The sequence below is a fragment of the Electrophorus electricus genome, chromosome 5 (genome assembly GCF_041902795.1).
Source record: "Electrophorus electricus isolate QZ-2024a chromosome 5, ASM4190279v1, whole genome shotgun sequence".
Taxonomy (NCBI): Eukaryota; Metazoa; Chordata; class Actinopteri; order Gymnotiformes; family Gymnotidae; genus Electrophorus; species Electrophorus electricus.
Window position 1 is genome coordinate 10,398,680 of NC_137501.1, and position 14,914 is coordinate 10,413,593.

The 14,914-nt window shown below is 37.8% G+C and overlaps 1 protein-coding gene across 3 annotated transcripts; it reads right to left on the bottom strand.

The window, feature by feature from the left end:
* Window positions 1-756: 756 nt before the first annotated feature.
* mapkapk5 (MAPK activated protein kinase 5) lies at window positions 757-14,521 on the bottom strand. Of its 3 annotated transcripts, none has more exons than XM_027029147.3 (14): window positions 13,598-14,521; window positions 12,005-12,078; window positions 8,183-8,258; window positions 7,747-7,844; window positions 7,550-7,658; window positions 7,215-7,304; window positions 6,948-7,043; window positions 6,782-6,862; window positions 6,098-6,285; window positions 4,391-4,511; window positions 4,136-4,266; window positions 3,480-3,592; window positions 3,287-3,391; window positions 757-3,187 (listed from the first exon to the last, which is right to left on the bottom strand). In XM_027029147.3, exons 1-14 carry the CDS (start codon window positions 13,631-13,633, stop codon window positions 3,096-3,098), a joined length of 1,410 nt encoding a protein of 469 aa, XP_026884948.1. In that variant the 5' UTR covers window positions 13,634-14,521; the 3' UTR covers window positions 757-3,095. The 3 variants fall into 3 exon arrangements, with proteins under 3 accessions (XP_026884948.1, XP_026884942.1, XP_081570292.1); XM_027029141.3 differs by having other exon boundaries at window positions 3,275-3,391; XM_081714166.1 differs by lacking the exons at window positions 12,005-12,078; window positions 13,598-14,521 and adding an exon at window positions 10,260-11,983 and having other exon boundaries at window positions 3,275-3,391.
* Window positions 14,522-14,914: the final 393 nt, after the last annotated feature.

The following is a 14,914-nucleotide window of genomic DNA, read 5'->3' on the forward strand; positions in this document are numbered from 1 at the left end:
CGCAAATTTATGTAATAAGTCGCGCATTATTACAGTATATGTAAAATCTGGATGTCTTTTAAGTTTTGAGAGATACGGGACAAAGTGTAACGCACTATTTACAGGAAGTTGACAGATCACTTTAGAAGCGGAGCGTAGTGCTAAGGCATCCACGTGAGCCGGTCTAGGTAGTGTACCTGGTGCCCAGCTTTCAGCTTGTCTTGTGACAAATCTGTTACGCAGTTTAGATTGAACTGCCACGCTTTTAAATATTACGTCTGTGACTGAATTATTTTTGCTTTAAGTAAAATTTGCCATTTTACTGTTTATTCCTGAAATAACTTGATTTATTGGACTAACTAATAATGTGCTTCACACGTGTACAGCATGGCTATTTGTATTTCTGGAAGATTTTTGATTCTAAATATGACCTTGAAAATATTACGCTATATATATATATACACACACACACACACACACACACACACACACATATACACACATATACATATACACAATTTCCATTAACACTGTAATTATTTTAACATGAATTATTTAAAATTGGCAAACATTCCCAGATTCAACTTGTTTTAAAATTATTTTAAAAACCTGTCTCATTGGACAAAAGAAAAACTGCACACTGACGTGAGGTTGTGTGAGGAGTCTCATTTAGCAATGACTGCAAAACCCAGTAATGCAAATTTATTTTTAATACTAAATTCCTGACTTTGTCTGGCTGTTAATATATAAACCATAAACAGCATACATTTATCAATATTGTAGCAAGGAATTCCTTTAATACAAATATTTCAGCATGGTCAGAACATTTCAAAGAGGACAGAAAAAAGAAAGAAAGAAAAATACTGTCTGAGGTACATGTCTACACATCTTCTGTCATGAAATGATAAGTGCTTACGTGCCACATCAGAAGAGGTTAAAATAGGATAGCATAAAATAATTAAATAAATTAAAATACAATAAAAAACCAACATAAGTGGAAGCGCTGGACACAAATGGGTCTTGTAAGTAACAAGGCAAACATTGCTCTTAATAGAGCCACAAGCCCTTTTCTGACCAGGTTTCACAAAAAGAACAAACTATTGCCATGCTAAGATGACAGCTGCTAGAAAAGCCTTCACCTCTGTGATTTGCTTTGTGTTATGGGTTGAGGGGGGCTGGGCATAAGGCAACCAGACACTGGCTCAGCAGTTATATCCAATATACAGAGAACCAGTCGTCTTTAGAAAAAGTGTCTCCAGACGCATTGCTACATTTTAGAAGACAATAAGTCAGTCACTTCTTACAAAGAGCAATCAGTATACACGGGCTAGGCTGAACGTTTGTCTGTCTCTAGTGAGATATTGCAACTTCTGACTCTGTGAAACTTAGTTTATTAACAATATAATTGTGTAACGTTAGACTAATGCTTTTTCAGTAATAAAGCAGTGACTAATAGTTCAGTATTTACTCCGTGGCTTATAATGATTATAGTAGAAAACAATCTGAAGATATTCCCAAAAGACAGGGGTAAGTGCTGAACTTTATGATCAGTACTGTTTGATGGCTTTTTGCTATGACAGCCCTGAGCCAATTTAATTAGGTGACATCACCTAGGTGACAATCAGTACATGACAACTCCTAGACTGCTTTTCCAAAGCATCTTTGTTCAACAATCACGCCAACATGCCATATAGAGTATTTTTATGCACTTTTCTTTTATGCAACACTGTGTTTAGACAGCCTTTATGCAATATGGGAAGGAAAAATGAAATGAGATTTGTTGGCTTCTTTATTTAACTAAATACACATTAACCAAACTGGCCTCAATCAACAGTAGATATATCAGTTTTTTGTTTATAAATGATACAACTTTGATTAAAAATAAAAAGTATAGCTACAGTATCCACCTTTGACAACTGTGAAACCAATGAGACAACTGTCTCGCGGGTGGGGGGGTTAAAGTTGATCTTGATGCTTTTGGAAAAGCAGGCCCTTACATGTTACTGCTTGTGTAAGTAGTACTTGCTTTACAGATCAACAGGGAAGCAGCATGTTGGTTTTCCTTCTCATAATCATACAGAAGATTGTACTTCTGTTGAGTGATAATTCACCAAGTGTTCTCCAAAATATCTCCTACTGGTGACAGTATAGCTCGGTCAGATGAAGGGAGCTACAACTGGAGTCAAGTAAACACTCAAAGCTGATTACAGAACAGAAAAGCAATACCATAGTGGATTCACTTGGTAAGAGATTAGAACAAATAGGAGTTGAACAGTTCAACATCCCAAACTTAACTGATTTACTTTATAATATGTCCTACTCACTAGCATGATAAAAGCCAAGTGAGCAACTCAGAAGCACTGTGGAAATTAATTATTCATCCTATATTTCACAGTTGAATTACAACTTGTGCTGATATGAAATATGAAATGATATGACTACATTTGATTACAGTTCTGAAGACAGCTTTATGAGGTTAATTCTGATCGAATTCTATGGCATCCTGATTTGTTATATATATATATATATATATATATATATATATATATATATATATATATATATATATATATATATATATATATATATTTTTTTTTTTTTTTTTAACCATGGAAATGTACATAAATATTAAGCTTTAAAGTTAATCTTTAACCCCCATTTTCTACCCCATATGTTAACTTTTCTTCTGTAAGTTTTGTGGTAAAACTGCCTTGTTTATTTTTTAATAAACAAAATTTACAGGATCTGTTAAATGACCAAAAAGGAAATAAAAACAAAGAATAAAAATATCTTCTAAATGAATCATTATAAAGGGCACCTTTCCTTCTCAGCTGGTGCTGAAATGGAATTCTTTTCCATTTTTCCTTTTTTTTTGGTTGCAAAAACAAAAATATGCTCTTTGTAATGGATTTCTTCATTGTTGTGTGTAGAAAAAAAGTAATCGTACCAACTTCTTGGTTATATCTACAGCTGTACAACAGATTTGCAAGTGTCTCCATGGAGGGGTTGGGGAAAGTATGCACTTCGATTTACATAAAAATGATTCTTTACAGTTATTTGCTTAAGAACAATTATAATAAACAGTACAAAAGGAAATAGAAGTGCAGCACTTGCTATTAGGAGTCTTCTAAGTTTGTTTTTTCTTCGATGGCCTGTTTTACAATCTCTGCCAATTTCAAGCGATCCACTTTGTCAGAGAAAGCCCTACCTGAGAGAAGAGGAGAAACAAAACTAAACATTCACATGAAATGCAAGTAAAACAGTGATAACATCAGTCTGCATGTGGAATTCACACCGGTGCTCTCACCGTCCCAGCTCATCCCCTGGAGTCCATCGCGGAGCAGCTTACAGTCCCGGTTGAAGCGCCACGCCTCGTACATCACCTCATTCAGCTTCTCATCCTCGTTCTCTCCTGTCCGGAGCAGAGTCTGTGTGAGCCCATGCATGCATGCTAGAGGAGGAGAGTGCCAATGCGTGTATGCATGTGGGGCCTCACTCACCTGCCTGTGGCAGGATGCACTGGGCAATCACATCTCGCAGCTTTTCCACAGCAACATTGGAGTCCTCGGCCCCATTTTCAGGGTCATTGAGGAAACCATCATTAGGTTTTGGACTGCGTGGATTGAAAAAAAGATAAAACAATAAATAAGCAAACTGCTGATACTTACAACAAGTGACACGTGCCCTGCACTTTAAGCCTGTAGATTGAGTCATTACACCGGTGAGGAAACGGACATCAATGTAAGGTCGGTATTTAAGTGACAGTTACAACAGCCTTAAATGTCTGTAAACAGTGACCTGCGAATTACATATTAAGTAGTGTACAGCGTATAACTCTGTATCCTGTCAACTGCTTTGGTATTTGGTTCCTTATTTTAGATTTTTATATATATAATGTGTGTATGTATGTATGTATGTTTAACTACTCTCAATTTCGTGGAAGGCAAACCCCACCATGCTTTAATTACAGAAGAGAGAGAAAGATCACTTTATTAATCCCAGGGGGAAATTGATATATTGCAGTAGCTCAAGGTAATAAAAAAATAAAAAATGAAAAAATAAATTAAAAAATACAATGTGGGTATAAAAATAAGAAATGTAAAAGAATAAGGATACAAAGATATGCATGTCTTGTGCAAGTGTAAGAGAGACCAACCCTAGCAGTTTCCTCTTTCTCAGAATTGGGTTGTTAACGGAGCTGAGAGGTTTGAGGCTCACGTTAAGGTCTTGTATTCTCATGTTAGCCAGTTGTTCTGCATGTGCCTGCTGGATCCCAGCAACCACTGCCTGTGCGCGCGCGCACACACACACACAGCCAATATGCATTTTAATCTTAATCATAGTATACATGTATAGAAATGAGCCCTTTCCTTATGTAAACTGCTATCTAAATTTGTCAAGTACAACTCACCTTGTCCATCATCATTTGAGCAGAGGGAAGCACATTGTCCAGGGCCTCAGTGCAGTTAAGCCAGGGGTGGGCCAGGACACCCTCGATTGTTAGCCTTTCTTCAGGCTTCACTTTCAGCAGTCTGACAGGACAAAAATGACATGTTGAACAGCAATGTATCCTCTAAATAAAAAGCCTTTCTTGTGATCATTTGTGAAGCTAAACTAGTTAAAGGTCTTTAAACTTTTTTTCTATGTATTACAAATGTGTGAACAGGCCCTGTGAGATGCCTTATGTTTTAATATCATATTGTGGATTATTTATGATAACATATGTGCATTAGGACATGAATATGCATTATAGGAGAGAAAACAAAACTTGTCACCTGGGGCAAGGAAATATGGGAATGCCCTTGATGTTCTTTATAAATGGCCATGAACAAAAAACTCTTGATTTCTAATAGCTGTATTTATGCCTGTCATCATACATAAAATGCCTATAAAGTCAGCAGTTGGATTTTTATGTAGAAGCAGGCATTAATGACTATAACATATACTGTGAAAGATATCCATGAGAACACAAGCATCATATATTGTGATGTGTATCAAACATTAATATATGTGACAAAGAGAAATCAAAAGTCAGAGCAGGATAAAAGACCTTCGAGCCGTGTGGCTTTTCATGTTTGTTTTTGGTTTTTTTTTGCTAATATAGTCACAGAAATTTAGGTCAGTGATGCAAGTTAGCAATGAGGGTCAAAAACCAACAGTGTCTAGGTTGTAACGCGATATTATATTTAACATTTCTACTGGCTTCTTACTGTGATCATTTTATTCCTGTAGTTAGGGTAATCACTATGACTCCTACCAAATGTGCAAAAAATAAAACAATTTGCAAGACAAGTGCCCTTGTGAATGCATACAGCATTTTTCCCCTGATTCCAATAAGAAAGAAAAAGTTTAATAAGAAAGAATTGTTTGGATGTTAAACGTCTTCAGATACCCTTTATATTTAGCCTTGTTTTTGAAAACTAAAAGAATCTCTTGGGAGCTGAAACTATAGTTTGAACTTTGTCTGTTTTTTTTCCTGTCAGACAAAAATCCCAAAACTCTAATAAGCATGTTCAACAAAAAAAGTATGTAGGCCAACATTTGGTACACTGTACAAACAATTAACGTACATTCAAGAACTGATAGCCAAAACAAAAAAACCTAAATTTGAGGTGACTTTAGACACATTATTTTTGCTCACGTGATTGTAATGTACAGCAAGTCAAGTCAAATTGATTACATTAGTGCTTTTTACACTGCATGTTGTCACAGTGCAAGTGTTTGGCTGCAGATTCCCAATGAGTAACAATGACAAGGAAAACCTCTCTGGGAGAAATTAAGGAAGAAACCTTGGGAGGGCCGAGACTCAAGAGGGAACACATGCTCCTTATAAACAGTTCATGACATACTACATCACATAGTCCATGTAGCAAATTCAGTATAAGTATAGGAGTCTCAGCTACTCTGCTGGGTCTAGGGTGGGCGAGCTGTTTCTGCATCCACTGGAGTAGATGGAGCAGGTGGATGAGTATAACACACTGGTATGCACTTCTTATGTAAGGTGCAAAGCAGGCAGAGATTCTTATTAGTGTTTCTTATTGTCTGTGTGAAAATCTACACATTAACCTATTATTGTTCTATCAGACCCACGGTAGGACAGCACAGAGAAGGCACTCACTTGCGGACAATGTCCTTTGCCATTTCTGAGATCTGGCTCCACTCGTCTTCGGGGAAGTCAAAGCTGCCCGTCATGATCTTCTTGCGCATGTCTTTAGGGATGGTGCGGCTGTGGTGCTTGGAGTAGAACGGAGGGTAGCCGCACAGCATCACGTAGATGATCACGCCCAACGACCACAAGTCGCAGCTCTGCAGACACACACCACGGGTGGCACACAAACAAAAACTCATTTCTGCTACGTCCTACACTCACACGAGTCCTGATTTACGATGGTACGAAACAGCAGTGAGTTCTTATCAGATTGAGACCCTCAATTTTTTTTCCCCATCTTCTTTCATTTAGATAATTTGGTACATTCAATACTTCAATAGATTCAGGATAAGCCCGTCTATCTCAGCCATGGGTGCATCTCTCAGCCATTACTGGGGCTTCAAAGACAGTGGAACGTTAGAGAATACAGCTAACAAAATATAAATATTTCTGTCAGAAGAATATTTAGCAGAATACCAGCAACTATAAAAGCCCCCAAAAGCCTTGTGTCCCCACCTGAGAGTAAGTGCCTCACCCAGATTGTGAGTCATGTACTGACTCATTGATTAATTTAAATCCACCAAAGTCTAATTCAAAGCATTCTGGAAAACAACTCTCTCATTACTTCAATAAGCAAGAAAAACAAAACCTCACTTTGTTGTATGTATAAGGGGTGGGTGAGGTAGGTATTATTCCAGACTTTTCTTTCTGGTGGCGCCTTTGTGCCTCCAATACCTGAAAAATATAAACTGGAGTTTACTTTATTTACTTTATTTACTAAAGTAAGCAAGTAAGGACTAAATGATCAGAAAGATCTTACCTGAGGTGCTACATAGTAAGGAGTGAACTGTGGGGTCATTAGATCACCTTGGTCAATTTTGGCAAAACCAAAATCACACAATTTTACAGGAGCATCCTGATAGGAGGGGTTAATAAGAATATATATATACTTAGCAAATTTTATTATAACACCATGGCTAATTAGTGAATAAAAGTGAAGAATAAAATTCTCTAAAAATATGTTCAGTTTGAAAACTTTTCATTAAATTCTACTTGAAAGCACTTTGGGACAATGAAAGGCTTTTACCAGTGAATTGTCCTTGAACAGTAGGTTCTCTGGCTTCAGGTCTCGATGTGCAATATTCAGTGAGTGACAGTGTTCCAAAGCCTGGGCAATCTTGGGAGATAACAATATAGATAAAAATGCCATTATTCAAAACACAAGCAGACCCTGGTCTACCAGAGCTCACTCATTTGCTGCCTAAGCACTCCTCTGTATAATAAAAGAGCATACCACACATTCATATTGATGTGATATAACAGGACACCGACGGTAGATCAGTACCTTGCTACATGGGCAAACTATCAGTATATGCCATCCTAGTCATGTGGGTATGGGTGGGATGATAGCTGAATGGATACCTGTTTAGTGACTTGGCTGGCCATCTTCTCAGTAAAGTGTCTGTGCTGGCTGATTCTATGGAACAGCTCCCCACCTTCCATCATCTCCATAACAATTAATAACCGTGCCCTGAAACAAGGGGTGGGATGAGAAAAATTTTGGGAAAAAAAAGTTGAAAATCATCCAGCAGCAACATGGTGTGATAAGCATGCCCTACCTCGGACTGGATTCATGCGGAAACTGGACACTGTTGGCGTAAACCTCCAAGATCTGGACAATGTTGGGGTGAGAAGCACACATCATATGAAGCCTCACCTAATAAAGAGAAAAAAGGGAAATTTAAAAACATCACTTTTTAAAGGACTTATAAATGTATATACTGCCACACACAGTTTCCAGAGAAACAGTACATTTCGGACAGAGGTCCTTCATCAGTTGTAGTACTTATATATATATATATATATATATATATATATATATATATATGAGAGAGAGAACGAACTACGGACTGAAAACATGGACTGTTCAGTTACAGATTTATGGTGATCTGAGGAAAAGCATCGCTATAAAGTTCCACATAGATTCCACAGACAAAGAACACACAAAAATAACACATAAAATTGTTAAAAGGTAAGAAATGTAACCCTCAGTACCTCATTGCGTGCTTTAGGTCTGTCGATCAGGATCTTCAGGGCTAACCGCTCTTGTGTTGACTTCTTCACACACACCCTGCAGAAATAACAATATTTAGTTATATCCATTCTGTTGCCTTTTGTGTTTGTCCTACCTGAGGCTGGATTGTTGGGTAAACTACACACCACTTGCATACAAATACAAAATTTCTAAACAAGGTAGAATTAGTCATGAAGTTCCATTACTTACTATTAACCCACTATTACACATTTGTTTTGAATTTGAATGTACTTTAAAATATCTATACATTTTGAGGACAGGGATATACTAAAATTACTATGAAAATAAATGCCCCTTGCAATTCTACAGTATTGTTCCACCCTCTATTAAAACACTTCAATAGATCAAAGGCTTCACAAAGTTTTCACTCAGTGTTGGCACTAGGTAAAAAAGGTAGCCTACACTAAGTAGAATTAGTCAATAGCCCATTAATAAAACGTAAAATATTGAAGCCATAGTTTAGGTAAAATGAAAAACAGTTGAGACTACATTTTCACCACAGTATACCATGACCTTAAATATAGCTGATCATATATCTTGGCTAAACAACTAGATTTAAGTCAAATGGAAAATCAGTCTAGTCTAAAGTCCAAGAAAGCATAGAATGATGGCACCATACAGGGTGACAAGAAGTGCAGGCTCATTGAGAGATGTTCACCTGTCCTCTACGATGCCCATCTTACTGCAGTCTGTGAGATGGGCACATGTCCTCTACAATGCCCATCTCACTGCAGTCTGCGAGATGGGCACATGCCCTCTACAATTCCCCTCTCACTGCAGTCTGCAAGACGGGCACATGTCCTCTATGTTGCCAGCTATGCCAGCTCATTAATATGTGACTTACAAGCAAGATATTACTAGGTGACTTATCTATGCACATCACCAAACTACTCAGACCTAATCAAATGCCGGCTTTATAAACATTCTCCAACATATTATTTTCTTCACAGACATGCAAACCAACACACACAAACACACCCAGAAACACATTAACAAACCAACACACACACAAACACTAAATGCAGCACTATAAAATCCAAAGCTCAGGTTACAAAAGTTCTACCTTCTAATTTCTTTGAATAATATTTTTTTTCAGATAAAAAAAAAAGCAGTTAGAATGGTATGCAAGAAAGACTAGAGAACCATGCAATCTATTTGGTTTACTGTGCATGGAAAAACAGCTAGAATGTAGGTTGATCCATGTGAAGTCCTAAGACCCTTTCACATTCAGCTTTGCTGGAAATTTTGTTCCTTTGAGTCATTCTAATGGCTTCATGTTTCACAGCAATTTTTCAGGACACACGCTTTTACACATGCCACGACAGTTGCAGCAATGCTGATGTGTCAGGTAGCGAGTGCTACATAATATGTGTGGAAGGAGATTAGGTTTTGTGAAAAAAAGTGTGTGAGCAGGAAGTATACTGTGAGTGTGTATCATTTTTTAGCAAAGTTGGTATGCAAACATTTTACACAACTAACATGCCATACATTATTTAGGTCATAAATGTGTATTATCGACATCAGGAGATCTTGATACTTTACTAATGGCTAGATGTCTAGAATACATACAAGAATGTTGCACATCTGTAACATCCAGATCTCCTCCCTCTACCAGGCAACTTATCGCATTTCTTGGCAGAGAATTTCTCCGGGTCTTGACCCACAATCTATCCTGTCCTCTTTGCCAGTAATCCTGCTTGCCCTCACTCATAACCCATTCCCAGAAAATAGCTGCAAAAGGTCCTGGGTAAAAGAGAATGTTTATAAGTGCTTTTAGATAACTAGATACTTTAGCCAAGTATGTGTGAAATATCAATAAGAGGAAAACTATATCACATGTTTTGAGGTTTGGATCGTTTAGGATTTATGTACTACTATATCCAAGGTGTGAAAGCCTCAGCAATATTATTAAGACCCTGATCCTTAAGACACTGAGGAGGAAAAAACCCTTGGGGATGGTCAGTGAATTAGTATAACCCTAACCTCTCCTGGCCTATTTCCCCTGGCCTCAAGCTGCATAGAGTACCGAGGACATACCTCCAAGAGCCCTGGAGAGTGGAACGGAGGGCTCATGTAACTGAAGGACTGGGCCTTCATGTCATAATACAGACAACCTCAAAAAATCACATATGTAAATAAGAAACAAGTGAGTGAGATAGCATGGCAGCTGTACTTTTATCTTCAAAAAGAGTGAACATTGGCTTAAGTCCTGTGACGGTTTACAATCTAAAATGTGACACCCCAAATGTAGTTTCATGGGTCTAAGTGGGTGTCACAGTACAAATGAAATTAGAAAAGAACAGTGAGCACAGAGCAGGTTAATGTCAGAAATATGCCAATCAAGTTTTCTTTCCTCAAAAACACAGATTAGGATACAGTCTTTAATGAATCACCGATAATGACAAAGTGAAAAGTTTCAATAATTTATTTGATTAAAGAGAATTGATATTATTTTGATTCTAAATCAAAAACTGAAATCTCTTATTGACAAAAGTATTCAGACCTTTTATTCAATGCTTTTTTAGATACATCGCTACAAGCTTTGCACATCTGGATTTGGGCAGACTGTCTCATTCTTCCTGGCAGATCCTCTCAAGATCTGTCAGATTGGATGGCAAACCTCAGATCTCTCCACAGATATTTGATTGGGTTTAAGTGTGGGCTTTAGCTGGGCCACTCAAGGACATCCAGATATATGCCGGACAACACTCCAGTGATGTTTTGGCTGCACATGCCTTTTATGTGCCCTTTACTCAACAGTGGCTTGTGCCATGAAGGCCTGATCTATGGAATGCTGCAGAGATGGTTGTCTGTCCAACAGGTTCTCCCATCTCTGCAAAGGACTTTTAGAGCTCTTTTAGAGTAACTGTTCGGTTCTTTTTACTTCCCAAACCAAGGTCCTTCTTGCCGGCATTCCCATTTTGGCCACATGGTTAACTGAAGAAAGGTTCAATGTTATTCCAAGCTTTATTCCATTTGAAATTAGAATATTGAGCCCACTGTGGTCATGAGAATACTCAAAGCCTTAGATATTGTTTTATATCCTTTCCCTGATCTATGCCTTGCCACATTTTGATTGCGAAGATCCACAGTTCCTTGGACTTCATGGCTTGGCTTTTATATTGACAAAGTGTCCTTTGTATGCCTTATAGACTCAATTGTGTCTTTCCAAACTATGGCCAATCAATTCAGATTGCAACAGACAGATTTCAGCTGGGTTCTAGACACATCTTGAAGATAATAAAAGCAAACAGGACACACTTGACCACAATTAGGAGTGCCATAGTAAATGATTCAGATTTGAATAACAGATTTCAAGCTTTGATTTTTAACTAATTTTCTAAACTCTCTAAAAACATGTTTTCAAGTCATCATTAAGGGTGATTAAGTGAAGACTAATGGGTAAAATGGAAATTACATCAATTTAAAATAAACATCACAAAGTGTGCAACAAGGGGTCTAAATACATTTTGAATCCACCATATATTGACAATCCCTTAGAAAAAAGTACACAACAGAGTCTAATGGAGATATTTTTCAAGATGGTTTAAGGCTCATGTAAATTATTAATATTTTTCCCAGGTTTACATTTACAGTGTTTGCAACTACAAAACAATGTCAAATGTGATTTCACATGGCTGGCCAACAGCCAATACTAAGGTCAGTATCTGTGCTGATGCTGATCCATCATATATTAACTGTGCAGGTGGGGTGAACTCATGGTAATATGTGAATAGGGTGGTGATGGTTATGTTTATCTCTAGATACACCAAAAACCTCACCTTACAGGCCCACTGATCCCAGCACCGAGCTTCTGTGTCCAGTTGATATTGTACTCTTCCAAGATGGAGCTCTCCTATGGACATAATATTCCGATTAAAAGTAGATGACTACTGTTTTGGAGAGAAAATTGTACAACCACCACAACTATAGTTCTAAATGTTACTAGTACAATAAAAGACCATATGCCAAAATACATGCAAAACAACTTTATATGTGAGTTGTTCTTATAGGCAAGTGAGATAAAACAACACTTTAAGGGCATAGTCCAACATGGGAGTGCCAACTCATTTGGTTATGACTCAAGTGTCTACCTACACCTAAATGGCAAAGAACACTTTTGAGTATAACAATGTACACATTTTGTATAGTGAAGTGATTTACATGAGGTAATTAAGACATCCCTGAAAGGGTGGGGAGGCACTGTAGAGCACCTATGAAAATGGATTTCAGCCATTTCCAATGCTATATCAATTCACATAACCTTAGTAACATCATAGCTTTGAAGCAGTTTAAATGGAGAAAAATTCTCCTCAGAAGTTTCGACTCAGATGTGTGTCTAAACATTCAAAATTATACCACAACTAACCACACTGACACTGCATAAGGCTTTATCTAATATATTTCAATAATTATTTCATTTGAATTTGATTGCTAGACTGGTTTGATGAATAATTCTACACAAGTTCTCACATGTCATTAGGCTGTACTGAAAGATACTGCCATAAGAAATAAGTTCAGCCAGAACATCAGAAAACTTGAAATCCCAAAAACTGAGCTTTACACTGTGTGCTGGTCTTTGGTGGCTTAGTGTGCTTGAGTAAATACTACTAAAAAAGTATTCAGAAGAATGCATTCTCTACAAAAACGTTTGTAATCGATCACTTCTGGGAAATTTGTTCATTACTACAAATATTACATTTACTGCAGTATGTTCATTAAACATTTCAGACATTTTAAGGGACCATGAATAATGAGCAATTTAACGCAAGCTGTGAAGATCTGTATATTTAGCCTATTTGAGATTTAGTAAAGGCTGGCCCTTTCCTAAAGGGAAAACCTGATCTAATAAATTATGCACTAAACTGTATCTATGTTTACACAATGCATTTAATTATAATTTGAAAGTATAGACATTGATATTCCAAGACCAGCAACAAAACTGACTTTTGGCAGATCTGTATGTTTACAATATGAGTATTAGTAGAATTAGAGCGTGCAGTGCAACCTCTTCAGAAAACAAAGACGACAGAAATTCATTGCAAATGAGTACTTGATACATGCATAACAAAATCGATTTGATCAACATTAAATCGGGGTAGTAGATGTTTATTAAACCTAGTGCTGGAATAAATAAACTCAATAAATTCCAATAACACACCAGCATCCCAGACCCCGCTACGTCTCGAGCTATAACGTCTAATGTTTCAGAAAAAAACTGTCCCCGTTCCTCTGTAGGGTACAAGTGAACCTACGACACCAGTGCTGGACAATTCCACTGCGGTCAACTTCTTACGGTCCTCGTGGTAGCAAACTCCTGCATTTGGCACCAATGGCATTTGCTGAACTGACATGCAACGCGTACATCTGCTTACCTTGATAAATTTGTCCGCATTATTGTCTTCGGACATGGTGTTATGGTACTGCTGCGTTCTCAGACTTTGCTGAGAGTATATTAGCAATGCCAGTTAGTCTGTCTCCGGCCTCAGAGGGTTGAGTTTATACCTGTTCTCCGAACTGAAATGCTGACTTTCCATGAAACTGGCCTATGAAATATTAAGTTAGTCTATGCGTAACTCCCATGTCAACCTGCTTATATTTACTTAGGTCAAAATAAATATCTGACATCGGCTAGCTGGGCCCTCAAAGTTTGACACTGTCACGTCAGATTTCAATGTATCCCGGCTTGTACTTTGTCTAACATGTAAAACGACGAGGTGCGACGATTAGTCTATGAAGGCCGGCTCTCGCTAGATGAGCTCACCACTTTTGGATGAGACGAAACAAAAGATGTATATTTTTAGCTAACGCGAATGTGCGCGATTTGAAAAGCAAGTTTGCTAACTCAACTAGCTAGCGAGGAAGCTAGCTAGCTAGTTAGCTACAAGTAAGCCACTTGACCGAGCGAAGCACTAACAAACATATCGGTTTAACTATAAAAAAAAAGTGCTGTCAATATGTCAGTTTAAAAGTTTTCTTCACAGTAGTCAAGCTCACCGAAAATTGGCAAACACCGCCAGCTAACGAGAAAACCGGTGATTAGCAGCAGATAAGCGATCCAGCCGCCTGGCTATATAGTTAACCTAGCTATCGCGCGAGGTAGCTATAACGGTTTACAAGAAAGAAGAAGGTAGCTGCTATAGCCTTAAACGAGTCACAGTTGCTCCTCACAATTGTGTGGGTAGTCACGTTTATTTTCACGTTGTCAGAACAATGTGTTCGTGATACTACCAGCACAAGGGACTGTTTGGTCTTTATGGTTCACCGTTAGCAAGCTCGTCCCTTCCTGGCGTTAGCGATTCTCCCAGGAAACGTAAGGACAATTTACGCGCTGTACGACTGTCTGAAATTTTGCCTGAACTTGTGACAAACTTCTGATGCACATCCACGTCCACCTTAAATATATTGTATCAATTTACATCATAAATGGATATATATAGGTTAGCTTATATGACGTGTCTAAATATTACAATGTAGTGATTTTTTTGTTATTTCTTTTGAATCAGGAAAATGCAATGATAACTATATTTTGGGGTTTGTGGGTGGGTCCTGTTCCATCTGGTCGCTGTGCGACGCCTGTCTAAGGGCAGTCCTTTTAAACGGTTAATAGGTGCTATAAAGAAGACCGGGGCATCAATACTGAAGGCTTCCCTCTTACCCTAATGTTATCGTCAGGGCAGTGGCCCAATTTG